General features: G+C 39.5%; 1 protein-coding gene across 4 annotated transcripts in view; it reads right to left on the bottom strand.

Moving 5' to 3' along the window:
- Positions 1-19,240, bottom strand: part of furina (furin (paired basic amino acid cleaving enzyme) a) — an 85,129-nt gene that overhangs the window by 13,060 nt on the left and 52,829 nt on the right. For all 4 annotated transcript variants that reach the window (XM_044348008.1, XM_044348035.1, XM_044348019.1 and 1 more), the window contains exons 7-10: positions 10,151-10,239; positions 4,338-4,510; positions 2,894-3,106; positions 821-921 (exon numbers count right to left, since the gene is read on the bottom strand). In XM_044348008.1, the coding sequence (XP_044203943.1) occupies positions 821-921; positions 2,894-3,106; positions 4,338-4,510; positions 10,151-10,239 (576 nt within the window). The remainder of the gene's footprint in view (positions 1-820; positions 922-2,893; positions 3,107-4,337; positions 4,511-10,150; positions 10,240-19,240) is intronic.

Below are 19,240 nucleotides of genomic sequence, written 5' to 3' on the forward strand. Positions count from 1 at the left end.
CCTCTTCTGTGAGTTACACGCATACAGCCATCAGGATTTCACTTTATTTTCATAAATCTAATCATGGATTTGTAAAATAAAGTATTGCATTTAGTAACTTTGCTCAATCGCTTTCTCATCAAATCCATTCCTAATTGCAATCCTTTTCTATCACCTCACTTTGCTTTGTCACAAGACTAATTACTAATTTTCAGGGCTGTTCTGATGTTCATGTTTGTCCCTCCATTAGTGCTGCGTGACTGGATAAGAATGATTAGTGCTTACATCAAAGTGTGCTGTTTCTACAAATGCACTGTAGAAGTCTGTCAGCCAGAGGGGTTAAAAAGTCATTCATAAAACGAGATAATCAATCAGAATAGATGCGTAAACACACTGCACCGGCAGTGAAAGCTTGATTTAGTACAAGAATGTTAAATTTACAATCAGGCTTCTAACAGTCTGTGCACAAAAAGCTAGAAAACTATTTTACCTGTTGCCACTAAATGACCAATTTGCAGTTTGAAAACTTCTAACCATATGCTGGAGACTGATAACAGCAGGACATTAATTCAAACTACTTAGGCTTTCTGAATATTTTTGGTGTCCATGTTAGTTCTGAGAATGACAAATCTTTCTCTAGAATAATTACTGCACAGTTAAATCATGAGTTTGTTCTGCACAAATGATATTTTAACACTTTTCTTTTCCCATGGGATTAACTGATTTTAATCAATACAAGTCAAGGAAATGTACTCATAGGGAGTGTTGAGAATGAAGCTGTAGGACTCAGGAGAAGTGCAAGGCTTTTGAGACTCTCAGAAAAATAGTGATAAGCACTTACTTGGCCTCAAGGGCAAGAGCGATGATCCCAGCAGCCAGTGGGGCGGAGGCAGAGGTGCCTGTGTGGGAGTCTGTGCATTTAGATTTGAGGTCTGTAGTCACCTAAGAGGAAGATGAATCACATTGGGCTTAAACAGACAGGTCTGGCAAAAACAGACAAAAAAGGTAAAATATTCTTGAAACATGTACTTAAGAGTTTTTCTTCCATTATCCGAAAGGCAAAAAACAGAATGTCACGAGGCTTGTATGTCATTTGTTGTTGTTGGAAAGTGAAACATGAGCTTAAAATTGTTGTCTAGCCTAACTAATCCTCTACTAATTCAATTTTTTATTGCTTTGGTCCATCACCCAATATCCCAACCAGACCGCTCTTGTGCTTGCATGATAAAAAGTAAATTCAAAAAGACATCCTGAACTCTCATCACATAGAACTTATCTCCTTTAAGTGAGCAGAAAAGCTTTATCTCTTCTCCTCCTTTGCTTCTCTTGTTATCTCATATACATGCATTTGCTGGAGGCAGAAAAATGGTTAAAGAGTTGGGAACTTGTGAGCAAAAAAAAAAGTCCTCAGCATGGCTCCCTGGACCAGCTGGCTAAATCAAAGCGGGGAAAAATCGTATAACTTGTGCTCACCCTTTCTCAACAACTACCAGTGAGGTGTCTTTGAGCATGAAGCAGATCTCCTCAGTGACCCACAGCAGAGGACTGTGGTTGTGCTAGGCAGCTCCCAGGTGTGATTTACTACAGCTGCATGAATACAAAGCGAGCCAGCAAAAGTTTGCACTCAGCAAAACCCATCTCTGGGAGGATAACGGTTACAAAACACCGCCTCGTGAAAAAAAAAACCCAGCCACTCGACTGATATAACTACTGTATGTTCTACAAGAGGAGTTGAATCTATATGATGGAATAAGACTCATACAAAGCTAGATTCTATTAGTGTGTTCAGTGTGCTGACCTTCAGAACCACTAAAGACGTAATAACTTTCAGGGGCTTTTAACAGACCGAACAGAATAATTAACGTACTGGCAGAATGGATTTTAATGATCCAATTATGCCTTTAGGAGCTTCACATATCCCCACACTCTATACTGAAAGAGAAGGAAAATATAAGTGTGATAAAAAAAAAAAACCCTAAACAGACATTAAGATATTCACTCCTGCATAACCCTGGCAGTCCCACCCTTTCTCTTCTATTCCATCTCTTCATTCCCGAGTTCATGAGTGACAGCACAATTAAACGAGTACAGCACTGAAGCATTAAGGGACCAGCCACATGTCAGAGAGATGTCATAAGCTGTCCATCCAGTTGGTCTGGCTGCTAGACTGTATGCTAGAGAAAGAAAAGAGTGTGTGTGCCCGTGTGTGTGTGTGTGTGTGTGTGTGATTTTGTGTTTGTGACAAGAATGTTAAGCAGCAACAGATTTGCCAGATGGAGTTTCAGCCGTTCCACTATTCATAATAATTTTAATGGCCCAAGACTGAATGAACAGAGAAGAAAAGTGAAGAAAAAGAGGAGAGTGATTATGCAGTTTGGACAGCAGGTACAGAATAAAGCTGCAGATCTCAATAGACTATATATGTGTAGAGCTTAACCGATCACTCAATTAATTGCTTAGTTGATTGACAGACAATTAATCTGCAACTATTTAAATGAATGAATTAATCCTGGTAAGTTATTTTTAAAGCATTAATGGCAAATATTCTCTAATTCCAGGCTCTCAAATGTGAATATTTTCTTATTTTTCTTTGTCTTCCGTGATAGTAAGCTAAAGATCTTTGAGTTTCAAACTGCTGGTTGGACATTTTAAACATCATTTTGGGTTATGAAAATTTGCAGTTGTTTTTTTCCAGTATTTGCAGATAGTCTTTAAAACAAATGTCAGTCATTTGAGACATTTGTAGCCTGGATTAGTACTTAAGTACTTTTTAGTACTACTTCCTGCCAATACATAGACACTGTGAATCATGTGAACTTCACTTTGGAGAAAAATATCCCACATAATTTCTCATAAACATGGAAGCAGAAGTTCAGTTTGTGTCAGAAAGACACTGGAATCAACCGCAACTCACTATCTGTTTCTCGTTGAGGTTCCCCGAGCTGTAGGTGGTGGCGAGGGTGGACGAGCAAGCCTCGCTGTACCAGGGGACGTTGCCGTTCTGGGTGGAGCTGCTGATGGACAGGGTGTAGATGCTGTTGGTGTAGCCGTCGCAGTTACAGCTGTCCTTCTCCCTCCCACCGTTCCCAGAAGCCCACACAAAGATGGAGCCCAAACCGCCACGACCCTGGAGAACATACAGTGCATTTAGACATACAGAGAGAAGACAACCGTAGACCCCTTTCAGTCATTCCTTGAATCACTACTAACCAGAAGAAAAGAAAAAGAACAAAATCTCATTCGATCATAATAGGAATCCCAATTATAGGAGGGCAAATTCATTTCAGGGCTCATTTCAAAAATGGCCCATTAAAACTCAGCATACATCACAGGAGCCAGAGTGGTCACTCAGTAAATTAAAAGGAGCTAAATATCGCATGACAGCAATGCAATACAAAAGGCACTATATGACAAACAGCTCATTGTAATAAATCATCCAACCTCTCAGCCTTTGAAGTGCAATAATTTTCATCTAAGAGCTGCTTTATTGTATTGAGTGGCATCGTCTATCTGCATTGATCAAACCCAGCTATGCACCACCCACACCACCATCTGACAGTACTGTCACTGCAGCAATTATCTTAGTAGTCACCGTCAGCGGTTCCAATGAGCTTTATGGCACATGCCTTGAATCCTCCTGCTCTATAACAAGAGTCAGTGTCCTCTGCATGGATGTGTTTATTCGTGGAGCGTAGAAGTGAGAGCCTGGGGTGTGATCTGTATCCTTATTAATCTGTAGACTTCTTCATTTTACGTACCTGACACTGTCCCACATGCATTGAGAGAAGAGCTGCTATAAAGAGGAGGACCAATTACATGACAGTGTTGTCCCTTTTTGGCTGACATTCAGGTTGCTTTGTTGTTGCACGCTGACAGACTAGTTTCCTAGATAACATTTTTATACTTCTTTTGCATTTTTATTAAGTTGAGAGTGTGTTTGGAAGCCTTTTGTTAGAAATACTTGTCGAGTAATTTAAAGCTCCAGTAAGCAGGAAGTTGGAAAATTTAAAAACAACTTTGACACTGAAAACCCACATGCTGACAAACTGAAAGAGCTGAGAGATAAAGAATAGCTGGCAATTTAAGAAGCACCCTTCAACAAACAATGATTTTCTTTATTTTTTTTTAAGAAAACTTTGTTTTTTGTCAACGCTGCTTCTATTCATTTTCTAAGATTTTCCTCCCTGTTGGCTTTCAGAGGACATTCCCTTCCATTCATAATTGTCAGGGTCGAAAACGGCTTTGTTCTTTCCGCTTGTGTCCTCTCATGCTTGAACAGTTCAATTACCGACTGCTGAAAGGAAGCCACACACAGGCAGTAAATAATTTCTATCTCGCACAAACACACACATACACACCTCTGTAACTCCGCGCAGAAAGGCCTCTTTGGCGAGTTTGGCAGGTCCATCGACAGTTTTGCCGTCATCCTCCGGGCCCCAGCTGGCACTGTAGATGTCAATGTGTTGGGGATTCAGACTGAGAGACTGGGCCTCCACCATGTCAGTCACCTCGCCATCCAGCATACGCACACCTGCATCCATGTTGCCAGACATAAGCACAATCAGACCAGATGATAAAACATAAAGGTTTTTATTACTATGATTTTATGATAAGTAATAGTAAATATGAAATCGACAACCTAATGAACAAAGAGATAAAGTGAAACTGGAGACAAGGCTGGTATTGTGGTTAAAACAAAAGGCATCTGTATTTAAATATTTTTTGTGAAATGGGGGATTTTCTACACAAATTTGCAATAAATACATTGTTAATGTAAATCAAGTACAAGTTATATTGGATATTAATGGACCAAACTGCACATCAGGAATTCCTTAAACACTCAAATATGTGTTTCACTTATTGTTAACTTCAGTTGGATGTTTGAGCTTCCCTGTGCAAAACGATGTATGTGCAGAGTTTGTATTTGTATTTATATATCTTATATACATGTCTTAAAACATGTCTTGAGGGGATCTTTAACTGAAAAAAAGGGCTACACTGAAACATGCAAATGCTGCAGGTGATGATGATCCTGCAGAATCTTGTTCCTTTAATCTGCAGCTTTACTTCATAGTGTTGTAGCTCTGTAGTTTAACTTGAATTTGCAACCACGTTCAGCAAGGTATGAGGTGTGGAGGCAAAGCAATACTACCGCGTGTTGTTTGATTTGCATATTTGCACACTTGTTTGCGGTGCTGTTCAGTGTGTGTATTTGTACACCTCATGCAGAGGTGCAGCAGGTGCTGTTGGTGTTTGCTATTTGTGCATCCACTGTGATGTTTTTATCGAGCCTCTTCCACGTAAATCAAATGCCATCTGTATTGATTTGCTTTGGCGCTTGGGCTGGTTTGGAAAGAGCTGAAATGGAACTAGATCAATTGCATTGTGGGTGAAATACCTCCTCAAGTGTAAGACTTCTGAGCCAGAATATTCAGATAAAAAGATAAAAGAAAACATCATCTACATGTCTGGATGAAATTGGTGTAACTGTCTGAGTGTAAATTGGTTCAGACTTGCTCTTGTTTTAAGAGAAGTGAACAACTCATCCAAAGTATATTTATATGGTAAATTTAAAGTGATCACTGGCGAAGTGCTTTACCAGAGATAAAACACAAATACACACATAAAACAATGCAGCAAAGGCGTGCAGGCTAGGGATAGGGAAGATTCGACTATTCCTTTCTTTTTTTTTTCATGTAGACTATCTGGCAAACAGAAAATCCACTGGCATGTGTTTCAGCAATGAATTTCAGAGTCATGGGAACATATTTTTGAGTATTTAAAAATCAATAAAAGACAGGTGCGTGTGATGCAAGATTTGAATTGCGGCCTTTTTGAATTGTCAACATGCAACGTCGGGCTACCATATGGATTTGTTGGAATAATGAGACAGGCAGTACACATGTATTTCTCTTTAAATCAAGCTCTTAAAGCCATTTTTTTTTTTTTAATTTCACTTTAAACATTAAAAATAATGTATAAATTAATAAACGAAACAGTACAAAATAAATTCACAGCATTGACCGCTATGAAATAACTGACATCTCTTCTTCAAAAGGACAAGCCTACTTCTTTATATAAAAAATATTTGATTCCCTTTTTTTTATAATTCCTCACTGAAATGTTATCCCTTTGCATTTTTGAAGCTTCTATCTGTTTTATCCTTTTCTTGTAATGCACACTAATTGACCAATTATTTCTGCTTCAAGCCCAGAAGGTTTTCTTGCAATGGATCTCTTTCCTTGTCTGGGCAACATTCCTCAAAAGAGAGAGTGGTGAGGAATCAAAGACACCTTAAAAACAAACTAATTTCTGTCTCTGATGCATTGCAGGCCAGTTTACTCCACGCTGCTCTATACGGGTTAAAGTAACCAAGCACTGGCGCTTTGAAGTCCTCCAAAAGCATCAACCAGGCTCTGAGCTGCTAGTGTTTCCATGGCAGCCTGCTCTTCTGTAAGAGGGTCATGTGATTTGCTGAGGAGACTCAAGTATCTCCAGTGCCCGTCAAATCCCAAAAAAAGAGTGAGGCTGACGGAACAACAAGGTTCAGTCTTTTCTGTGCATATGCTCAATACAGGATTATAAACATCAGTGACTCATGAGTGCCTCATTAACTCTCAGGTCGCAATACAACTCAACACCAGTAATTTCTTTCTTTTTTTTTTTTTTTTTAATTATACAAATGTGTGATTAACTGATTGTTCAAAATATACTTGGTAGTATGCTGTTTGAACATTTTGCCTCTATATTGGAAAGGAGGAGGTTTCCTCTTCCATTTGTTTCATCCTTTACTCAGAAAACGTCTGAACACATTTTTAAAGCAATACTTCAAATCTAAGCTAATTTGCTTTCTCACCCAGAGTTAGATAAGAAGATCAATACCACTCTCATGTCTGCCCCTTAAACACAAAGCTACAATCAGGAGATGATTATCTTAGCATAAAGACTGGAAGCAGGTGGAAACAGCTAGCCTGGCTTTGACAGGAGGTAAAAGCTTTGTATTTAACAAACAGACATGAGAGTAGCATCAATCTTCTCACCAAACTCTCAGCAATAAAGTGAATAAGCGTATTTCTCAAACTGCCGTATTATTCCTTTAAAACTCAGTAAAACAAAGAAAAACAGCGACATGGAAACATCAACTTAAATGGACACATGGACTCAGTGTTGGGCACAAACGCTTCATTACAATGTTTTCTAACAAGATTCAGACAGTTTGATGTGGTGACATCTGTAAATAGCAGCTATGAACCAACAATTGCAGTGATTTAGCACTTCAGGCCTTAAAAAATCTCACTTCCAACCAAAGTGCAATAAATTGTTTGTTTTGGTACATTTACCCTTGACAAACTTATGAATATTGAAGGCCAGCCGATCTGGGTTTGGAACTACCAAGGAGATATTTCACAGGAGGGTCCCCAGACTGAATAATGAGCTACATTGCTGCAGGTGGCACGGGGGCATGTGGGCAGATGATCTTGTGCAGAAGATTCACAGAAGCTTTTGTGCTGTTCCCTCTGCACCCTAACTTTCCAATACATATTCTCTGGCCACCAAAATGAATGTCCTGGCCCTGCTGCTTTGGACTACAAATGACTATCTGTGCTCCTGCCTTTTGTGTCTGATGTATTGGAGAACATTGTGTCTGCCTGGATTCCAGCTGTTCAGAGTCATTATAGGACTTGCACAGTCTGGAGTCTCTCGTGTTTCTGTACTTTGTATGCATCTGTCAAGTTTAATGCTCAGTAAATGTTTGAGATCTTGTGCCCGGGTAAAGTTTCATACTTGAACCTTACACCTGACAATAAAATGTTTGATTTGTTTTGTAGAGCTAGGCATACAGCATTGCCAGGGGCGACTCAGAAAATTAAGATAGGACATTATAGACCACAGAAAGCACAGTTGTACCTCAGCTTCACAATTCTCGAGGTGTAGAGGGAGAGCAAACACAAACAAACACACTCAAGGAAATTAGTTGCTGAATTTTTTTTTTAATTAAACTAGTTCTAAAACTAATGTTAGAAAAGAGCCTTGAGTGTGGATAAAAGCACATGTGAAGGTTTTTCACAAAACTGTTGCTGCCTCCTGCTGACCACACACAGCCCACTTATGTTAGAAAAGCTGAATGCCATGTGGCGTATTCCTACTGGCCATCTGGAATGATCATAAAGACTAGGCTTATAGCGTTATTCTGTCAGGATTCAAACTTGATACGACAGCTGGAAGTAGGCAGGAGGCTATTGAGATAAGCAGAGAGGTAATGAGATAGAGCACACACTGGTATAAGAGGAGCTGCTTACAGTTAAAAAGGACCACACATCATTATGCTACATCCTGGATTCAGCAGAACCCACATTAGAGTGAAATTACTGAAATTACAACACATCCTCAGCACAGGAACAAGAAATAAGCAAGTACCAATACAAAACATATGTGCATGAGTACCAGTGATGATCATAAATACAATTTACTTTATCCCTGATTAACCACTTCACATGGTTTCAATTTTAGAAATCACACTGGAAGAAAAATGCTAAAATAAAACACCATGAAATACTACATAGAGATGTTTAATATGCAAAATTTATATAAATGATGTTTTATTTATATCAAAGAAGCACTGAAGTCTCTTCCAAAGAATGGGAACAGAAACTACAAAAACAGTTTACTTCCCTGTAGGCAGCTGCAAAATAACTCATCAGTGTGCAAGGCCCAATTTGAACAAACAAATTAATATTTCATAATATTTTGCCACTGTCACATATATTGTATCTTCCTGTAAATGAGCCTCAGCTACTTTGTTTGTTTCTGGCATTTATGAGACATACACACACGAAATCCTAAACCTAACTGTCAGTTTCATCATTAAATTATTATGTTTGCTTTTAATAGCGTCATTGAATAATTTTGGGACTACAGTCAAACTCTGAGGCCTTAAATACAACCGCCCACTTTAAGTTGTTTTTTGTTTTTTTTTCTGAACCCACATCCCATTTGCTGAGCTAATTAACACGTTGATACCACAACTGCGTGCACAGTCAAAGAGTGGTTAGCTTAAATGCTGTTCCTTGCACGTATTGCGGCTTGTTCAAAAATTTTCTCTATCTTTTTCCCTTCACCCACAACCCATAAATTAAGCATTTGCTTCCTAGATAAAAAGGGTGATGAGAAATCTGTTTTAAAACAATGACAGTTAAAGGAAGTGAGCCAGAAATTAAAATAAACAGAAGCTATTACAAAAATGTGTTTGGTCATAATGTCATTGGAGCTACTTACTTAATTAAAACAAGGGGAAGATGAAACTCAGCAGCACCCGGCATGATCAAAATGGCAGTTACAGACACCGGGTGATGAAATTTCACTGGCCAGAGTGACACAATCAAGTATTGAGCATGTTCAAGTCGCGGTTGCGTTCTCAGGGAATAGCGGGGGCCGACATCACAGCAGGGTGGCAACAAGACCTTGCCAAATGTGTGTTCTGACAATTTGACTTCACCCCCGTCTGTGACATGCTTCAACAAAATCTTACGGTGGGCGTTTTGCCTTAGATAAACTATAAAGACAGCTTTTTCAAGTCTGCAGTACGACAGTCAAACTCTGAGCTCCCCTCTATCTCTTACTCTGACTTCTTTAGAGACTCCACCAGCACAACCATATGTCTCTAAATAAATAGTTAACAGTTTATTGGGTGAATCTGTAGAATCTTAACTCAATTTTTTGAGGCTGTAGCCAGCAGTTGAAAGGTGTTTATAATATTTTGTCCACATCAATTCACAGCAGATACATAAGGGAACAGAATATGAGAAATAAGATGTGCTTTTCTGTTTAACTTGTCTACAAGCTGACAGTAAATGTGACATTGAGTTAACACAGCTTCCAAAAAAGCTACAGCATAAGTACCATTTCAGAATTTTTTTCACATTTGTGCTTTTTCAATACTGTTACTCCATGCAAAACCAATACACTTACAGTGCAATCCGGATCACAACTGTGATGATGCTCAAAAAGATTTAGTGGCATGCTGTGCCCGAGAAATAGACTGAAAATAACTCTGACGTTGCAGAACAACTGTTTCAGCTATTCTGGCAGTCATAAAAGAAAACAGATGAAACCAAGGTTGCCCCCGTGAGTTCAAATCAATCAATCAATCACTTGTTTTATTTGACTGTACCTCCGATCTTGGCATTGTAAGCCACACCGACTCCACAGATCCCATTGTTGGCTACGGCTGCCACTTCTCCTGCACATCGTGTTCCATGCCTGGAGAGAAGGGAGAATGAGAAGGTGAGAAGCAGGTTTAAAAAAAATATGTACTCTAAACGTCATTCACCTAATGACCCAGCATTTTGTCATATACACCCGCAGGTAGTGTACTTGTCTCACAACGATTGCCTGTGAAAGAATGTGCTCCCTAAAGCAGCATGATCAAGTTGTAGACTGAGACAAAACAAACACATGGAGACAGGTTCTTGGCTTTGATTCCTTTAAACAAATCTGAATTCCCATTTGTCTAAAAGAAAACATTCAGCCAATCAGTGGAGACTACCGTACATTTTCTGTGGCCTGCTAGCATTATTAACCTTGGACTGCCTTCAGGGCTTGAATAAAGTCAAAGGAAAGGGAAATAAGATGACACACTACCATCACACATGAAAGGATATTTTGAATTAGATTTGCCATTTCATTTCACAATGGGTCTTTCATTAAGCTTGAGCTTCTGTAGTAATGGATCTAGCTCCGGGCACCGCAGAGTTGAGATCCAAGAAGCCAGTACAGAGGGGCTGATCATCACATTCCAGTCAGGTGCGTTCCCTTGGTCTGCCAGATGGAAACGCACTCTTAATACCCCTCAAACCATGGTGCAATCCCCACTGGATTGTAGCCATTCCCAGACAGGAATGCTAGAGTCGAAGCAACACTGAGCCAGATCAGAAAAAAACAGAAACAGTGGACTTTTACTTCTGAAGGAACTATCTTTGCCAGCAGGCTTCCATTATGGCGTTCTGGGTCACCAGCATGGATGTATTATAAAAGCTGGATAGGGCGCCGCCGCTCAGCCTTTCAGCCAATTTTTACCAATGGTCACTCGCGGTATCGCAGCAAAAGATCCACCTATGGCCCAAAAAACATCTTCCCTTAGACCAACATTGTAAAGGAGACGTCTGTAAAAGCTGTTGACAGGACACCTTGAACTGCAAACAAGGTCAATTATGACTCTTTTTATTATGATTTTTTGATCCATGAAGGTTTTATGTTAGTAAAACTTTCCTCAAGCCAACAAAAGCGATCTAAAAATCTGTGACATCATCACAATGTAAAGTCTGTGGGCCGAGTGGGAACTCATCGGCGGGGCCAGCAGGGGAAACACTTCTGCTCATATTCAGTACAATGTGGAAGCAAACCCAGATGCTAGAAACTTTTTTTGGCGTATGCACCAACCGAGTAGTTCTTATTGGACTGAGTGAGCACCATTTTCGGTCTGGTATCCAGCTCTTGAAATACATCCATGGTCATCAGCCAAACCAAAATATGAGAATCAAAAAATCACAGTGGCAGCAAACATCCTCCCCCGATAAAATAGACTACATCTCTTCTCAGTATACTGACACTTACAAAGTTAAATTGCCGTTATTGGTCATTAATGAGTATTAAAGTATTAAAGAGCATTTCAATCTGTTCACAATACAAACTACTGCTTTCATTAAAGATACAGATATAATGTAATAATATGTACAATGTTGCTAGTCCCAAGAAATCTCTTCAGACATGTTGTGAGCTGAGAGGTTGGAGGTTATTGTAATTGGTCACAGTCAACATTAGCACATTATTTTCAGTCATATATACATCGTTCATATTAAACGTGACCAAAGTGTCAAATAATGAGGTAAATGTATGTTGAAGTAATCCCTGTGAGCAAAAAGCACCCGCCTCAGACTGCTCTGATTGCTCGGTTTCCACGTTTTTTTTCCCTACTTTCAGCTCGAGCTGACGTTGGCTTGTGACATTTCTTTATATGGTCATCTGCTCCACGCACAGCGCACAAGTTCAGTGCTCCGCTCCACTAATATTATGCCGTTTTTCCATTGTTTTGGGGCTAGTCACGCTGAGCCATGACTTGAGTCAAGCTGGCACACTATGAGTGGCCCTAAAATAAGTAGTTTACCTGTTGGAGGTATGCTGGTCGTCTGCAGCTCTTCATCAAACATCATCATCACTGTTTCTGCTTGTACTATTCTTCCCTGCATTATTTCTAATCTCCGCTAATATCCGCTGAACAAATAGCTCCAAATATCTCCATGTTTTTGTCTGAACCAGTTTTTAGTGCCGCTAACAAAGCTCCACTAATTCGGTGAGGAACATGTTTTGTTTCCTGTAAATTCTTCCCAATAAGAGTCTCCTGTTACTTAGTCATTTTTAATTTGAAGCAGTAAAGCAGGAAATGTTGGGGTTTTATCAGCAGTAACATAACACGACTCGGATAAGGCTGCTCCTCAGCAGGCTTCCGGAAATCTGGCCGATCAGAACAGAGTGGGCTCATCAGGAGGGCAACCTTAAAGAGACAGGAGCCAAGACTGCCTGTTAAGAGACAGAGGCTGAACTGAGGGGCTGCATAAAGGGCCAGCATAAGATAAATAAGGAATTTTCTGAACTGTGAATCATGCAAAACTACTCTAGGGAAGTCCCAGAATAAAAATATAGAGTTGGAAATGAGCATAATAGGTCCCCTTTAATTTATGAGTATTAGAAAACATCAGTTAAACAGTCAGACGCCTGGCTACAGCATGCTCCACTTTCCAGAAGGAAGGCTGATAGTAAAACCATATTAGAACATATAAAAACCTATTGACATAAAAGTAAACACACACACACACACACACACACACACACACACACACACACACACACACACACACACACACACACACACACACACACACACACACACACACACACACACACACACACACACACACACACACACACACACACACACACACACACACACACGCGCATCATCTGGACAATTTTCCAGGTAACTTTATCTTGACATTCCTGCTAGTCTGTTGACTTTGGCCTTTTTCAGCATCCGTGTTTGTGATGCAGCTCATGATAGGGAGCAGCTTAGGTGTCTGCGATCAGATGTTGAGCATGCACAGGCCTATGTCGCAAGTGTTCAACAGCCTTTTTCAAATCTTCCTTTGACACATTCAATACTGTATATACACTTGCATGGTTGCATTGCATTGCGAGAACTACTTGCATAATCAGATTTTTGGGAGTGATTTTCATGGGAGTGATGAAATAGATAGGAGAAGATATCCCTCTGCTGCTCCCACTCACTGTTCGGGTCAATAAAAATGTGAAGACGAGTGCATCCATGGGTCAAACATGTTTATGAATTTTGCTTGTGAAATCAGCTGGCTCTGCGTTGTTCATTCAACATGGCTTACAGGAGTCTAACATAAAGACATTTTCATTCAACTATCAATTCAAATACTGTGAGCATAACTGCTCTGTGTGAAGCCAAGCAACAGTGTTAAGTCCAGCAAATGACATTCAAGGTCAAATGTTATTTTATGGTGTGTTGGTGATTATCGTGTGCTGTAGCTTTCCTTAACATGTTTTCTGCTTTTTTGGTCATTCTCTGAACATTTAAAATCTGAAGTAGTATTGCACTGGACAATAAAGTATGCATGGCAGATTAAACCCTTAAATCTGAATGCAGTGTTATGTGACATCAAATCCATAACCCAATAAGACCACAGTGCTGTAATGGGTTTGCCTGTGTAAAGCTGTGTGTAAGCTAACTGCACCCTACAGATATTATACTGTAACATTATACTGTAACATTGCACAACTGTGGTGCAACTACAGCAAAGGTGTGCAAAAGTGTCACCATTGTACTTTTGGTGGAATGGCTGTAGCTGATGCAATTAAGTACCATATTTATAAAATGTGTCACAAATCATGTTTCACCAGAGCTTTTAGCAGAGCTTAAACACAGACGTTTGTTGTTTTAAGTTTGGCTTGCGATGTTAGCACTAAACAGAATAATATTTGTAACAAAAACAAGTTATGATACATAATGTATTCTATGATACTACAGTTTTGTTTAACCAAACCAAAATTTGTAGCAAATCAACCTAAGTATCTTCCAAAGATGTATTAACAACAGTTACACACAAAAGGTCCAAAATATGTGAATAATTTTTTAAAAATGTGATGTAGATTTCGGCAAGTAAAAAGGTTTATCAATTGATCAGAGAAAATGGCACTAAAATAGGATCTGAAAACATGGGACATTGTAGATATTGACTGTACACACATATTTTAAATAAAGTCTAGGAGCAGCACATAGAAGTCTGTAAAGACTTGTTAAATGGTTAATGTGATTAAATAAATTGTGTTCTGTTCTTCTGTGACCTTTACAAGACATTATTCATCACAGTAAGATTACATGCACACATTACACACACGGCCCTGATCCATTATAATGCTTCATTAAGCTGGTTGCTGTTCATTCAGAATATTACAAATGGCACGCATGGTAAAGATTTTAACGCTTTAGCACCTAAATCTCCAAATGCCACTTTATTCCATATCTACTTAGATACTGACTCTGTGACTTCATCAGTCAACAGGATGATCAGTCATGATGACTGGCCTGAGGGGGCCAACAGTCCTCAACACAAATGAGGGCATTGCATGACTAAAGGAATGAATGGTAGCTCATTGGCTGTCCTCATTTCTAACTGATCCTATGTCTCCACAAGACTGCCGTCACATGAAACCAAACCCAGATCCAACCTCAAGAACCAGGGTTTAGAGAGGAGGCTGAAGAGGTGAGAGCACAGCTCAGGAGATCATCACATGAAGCGGGCTCCAGTAAAAACACTTCCAGACATTGTCTGCTGGAAAAAAGAGCTGTCACGACAAGTACAGCATTGTTCAACCAGTTGTTAACAAGTCACATAGATTAATTATAACAAGTGTAATATCTGCCCAATAGATTCCCCAACACACTGGCAGACTCTCAGATTTTAGTTGCTGGATAATAAGGAGGTCTCAACTCTTGTCTGTGCTCAGAAAAATCAACTCCATTAATTGCAAAGATGGTCACTATTTCTGCTAATGCCACAAACCTGAAATGAATCAACTATTCTATTTGAATAAATTCAAGCATGCTCATGCTTAAGTGGCCTGCTTGGCTTGGCGTCCCATACCTTATGTGTTATACCTTGTTTCTCCTCTTCAGGGAACTGAAGTCTAACAGTCATAACATTTTGATTTATGTTATGAATTTCAGTCTTGATTTTGATCTCTCACCAGGATCATTTCATTATCTTAAAACAAAACATACATACTGGACATAAAGCCCAGTAGTCATTTTCTTAGCTTGTTTTTTCTTCACACTGCAACACATTTGGTTTTTGTTCTCGTTTGGCAAGTTGTCAGTAAAACCTTTTCAGAAATTCTTATCATAAATGTTTTTCTATACACATGTGTAACCGTTTCAGCAAATGGATATTTATTTCAAATTAGTAATATATGATTGTTAAAAATAAAACAAATGTAAAATATCTGAGCCTTTAATTTATCACAGGCATGTATCATGTTTACAAATTGATAAAACTGTTTTCCTTCATTCCTGTCTACACGTCACATTTTTACTTCTTTACAGCTTTCACTAATTTTTCTCTTTTCTAAATTAGATTAGAAAGGAGAAATATTATTTTCTTATTCAAAGAATTGACTGACTTCAATCAAAACACCTTCTGTATCCCATACATTGTGCAACAACTCAGGATTCCTGCAACATACATAGTGGTGATAATAGGAGATTATGGTGAACAAAGAGCAATTTCAGTAAAGTCTTGTTCCGATTACAGCGAGAACAAGCCCCATGGCGGATTCTGAGCACAGAGACTAACTCGGGTTACAGCAACTACAGTTGGCTGCAGGCCTGAGGCCAACAACATGATCAGTATTCATACCCACAGCTGGCAGAACCATTATCACTGTGCAAAACCTCAACTCCCTCTCTCTGGAGACTTGGCTAAAGAGACATGCTATTGTCATACAGACATATTCAAACTGTGTCTTTGGACAAGATGCAAAGATGGGAAAGTTTCACTGGCCAAGAAAAAAATGTCAGAATATCTGTTCTTTGGTTTACATAAAGTTCTGACTGCAGGTTTTTTTGTGCTTTGTGAACATACAGCAACACACAGATGTGCTACATGCGATAAGTCATAGCTGACAAGTTCTAAATTTGGCTCCTGCAATCTGTGATACATATAAATTAGAAAAACATGGAGAGCCTTCTCAATGTTGAAAAAATAACTAATATGTTTATAAACATCAAATATCAATTGCATAATTTAAAAAAAAACTCTATTTAAAGCTATCAAAGTATATTTTTATCTCTAAAAAACACATTAGTGTTTCAGCATGTAAGATTTGGCATTTCAATGACATATTGTGAAACATGTTGCCGCCCACCACAGCATTGATCTTTTTTATATCTTCCAAGTCACAGTCCTCACCCATATTCAAAGTCTGGCACACAACATCTTTCATTCACTTGATTTTTCTATCTTGCATTAGCTTAATTATGTTTAAAAAAAAAAAATCATTGAGGCTCTCAAGGCCATCGTTAGTGGCGTTTGCTGTTCATTAGTCTCTGGGCTGCACTGGACCTCAAAGGTAAACCTGAACAACATGTTATTGCTCTGTTCGTTCTTGAGCTGGTAAATGGTTCTGCTAGTTAACTAATGAGCTAGCCTGCAGGACAAAAGGTCTGGTAATGTTTATAGAGTGCGGTTAAGAGATGAATATGAAGAAAATATCTAGCGAGAGATTAATGTAGGGTCCGCTATTGTTAAATAGGTTCTTTCACCCATTGCTGTTAAGTGAATATTTCTAAAGTCACATGTACAATGTGCACTGCCCTCTTGTATTGTTAAACTCATCTTGTTTCTTAACTGTGAATCATCATCAAGAAAATATCTGCATGTTCATTGCAAATGGTGAATATAGCCATTCAGTCATAGTTTAAATTATGTTGAAGTAAATCAGTCAATGAGTTGAGTATTTCTGAAAGACTCCGTGCCAGTTTAGCCAGGATTAATCCAGAAAATGCACATTTGGAAACCATCCTGATAGGAGTCAGAGGAAAACCTTGGAAAGAGAAACATCTAGATCGCATGCTGTCTTAGATAAACATGAGGGTGAATGGTCACATTGCTACTGAGCCATCCTCACTGCTGCCCGTATGCTGGGAAAGAAAGACAGCTTTATGGAGGTGAACAGAGTTAGGCTTTCTGCGGGGAACAGACACTTTCAGTCTTACACAGCCTTGCAGTTTCATGCCCGCCCACAGGTTGTTTACACATGCATCTGCACCAACCCACTGTAAAGTAAGGCACACACAAATACGCTCCCTCTCAATTGGTCTTGCCACAAGGAAGACACGGAGAGCTGGGTGGCGAGAGATAAGGGCTAAGGTGAGCGAGGGCTGGAAAGAGGTTCAGCCAAAACGAAGGAAACATCAATAGTGAGTGTCTTAGCTGGGCTCTGGGCCACTGTGAGCCGCCAGAAGAACTTAAGCGTGCCTTGGCATAGATTTTGTATCTGTGGAGCTGCACCGGCGGGATGTTCTCCCACATTCTTCCACAAGAAATTCCAGCGTTTAGGGGTTTGTTGATGGCAGTGGTGAAAACAGTTTCAGGCACTCACAAAGAATTTTAAAAACACATTCTTACTGGGCTCAATAAGAAAATGACGGCATATTGTTTCCAAAAACTTTTACTGATAACTGTGCTTGTGAGTAATTCTGCTCTAAACAAGTAAATTCTACTTTCAGTATGAAAACAATTACACACTATCTACAATAAGACCACTTCCTATATGCTTGACAGCCTCAAAGCTAAATTTAAACAGCATTAGCACAGTTACAGTACGTGTAGTATACTGATGGTGCCAGCTCTGGGCTTTTGTCTCAGTTGGCCATTTTTGATTTCCATCCATGCCTAACTATAATCTTCTCTGCCCATCATCAGTAATCATGGTGAGCTTCTAGATAAAAAAGCCTCTCAAGCCAAAGGCCCACAAACAGCAGATTACAGCAAATCAGAAATTAAAATCGGAAGGCAGACGGGCGATGGGACTGAAGGAGAACGAGCAGGGGCCCTCCGGAGCCAAGAGATTTGTTCTGTTTCATTAATGCTGATGAACTTAATTCAATCAATTCTCTACAAGACATCACTGTGGTGATAAACAACTCCTAATGCCATCTGCAGAGGCCACTACAATAAAGCCGTTTTCTTCACATACTACCTTAATCTTAGTGTAGATTTACTCTACTTACCCAGGAAATAGAAATACCCTGGTGGTGCCTGTCTGATTTAAGAGGCCAAAACAAATCCATAAACATGGAGATGAGGGCATGATTCACAATATCAGGGTTTTCCCTGCCGATCTAATTCAAAAGCTGGCCGCCTTTGTATTACTGGCCACCGCCTTTGTATTGAAAATTCCGGGATGTGATGTTGACGGAACGAAAAAAGGCGAATCTCAACTGGAGGGCAGTGCAGCACACGGACAGTCTATAGCACACACACACTCAAGACAAGACTGGCTGAACAACACACACTGCAGCATTAAACAAACCAACTCTGAGGTGAAGAAAATAACTCTGTGCTCAGTCTGTTTCACCTCAACAGCCCTGCGCCCGCTCAGTGTTTTGGACAGCGATGTCTTTCCCCGGAGCTAACGGTGCAGCAGAAAGGCTGCTCTCCACTGCTGGAGATATAATGTTAATAACAACACATAACAATAACAACACTCTGCCTCCCCCTCATTTTGTTATTCTCATACAGGCAGAAGACTGTAAGATGCTTACAAATTAAATAAATCTAAGTAATGCAGTTAACTTTTTAAAATAAAAAGGCTGCGGACCATTTATCTTATCTGCCAGTTCTGTCTCATATTATATTTCAGTGGAATAAGGACATCAGTGAATGGTTTGGCACACAGTATACTGGAGCAAGGCACTGAAAATAGTGCCTCCTTTTCTATTAATGACTCGAATCGTTGTTTTTTTTCCCCATATTTTGTTCCATCTTGGTATAAAATTGAAATCCCTATGGATACTTCTGTCTGTCAAAGCGCATGACACTCTAAAGGTGCACACACAAACCGTGTACGCTACACTACGCACGTTCTCCAATCTTTGCCACCTTTGTCTCAAAAAATCCAG

Source organism: Thunnus albacares, chromosome 1 (assembly GCF_914725855.1).
Source record: "Thunnus albacares chromosome 1, fThuAlb1.1, whole genome shotgun sequence".
Taxonomy (NCBI): Eukaryota; Metazoa; Chordata; class Actinopteri; order Scombriformes; family Scombridae; genus Thunnus; species Thunnus albacares.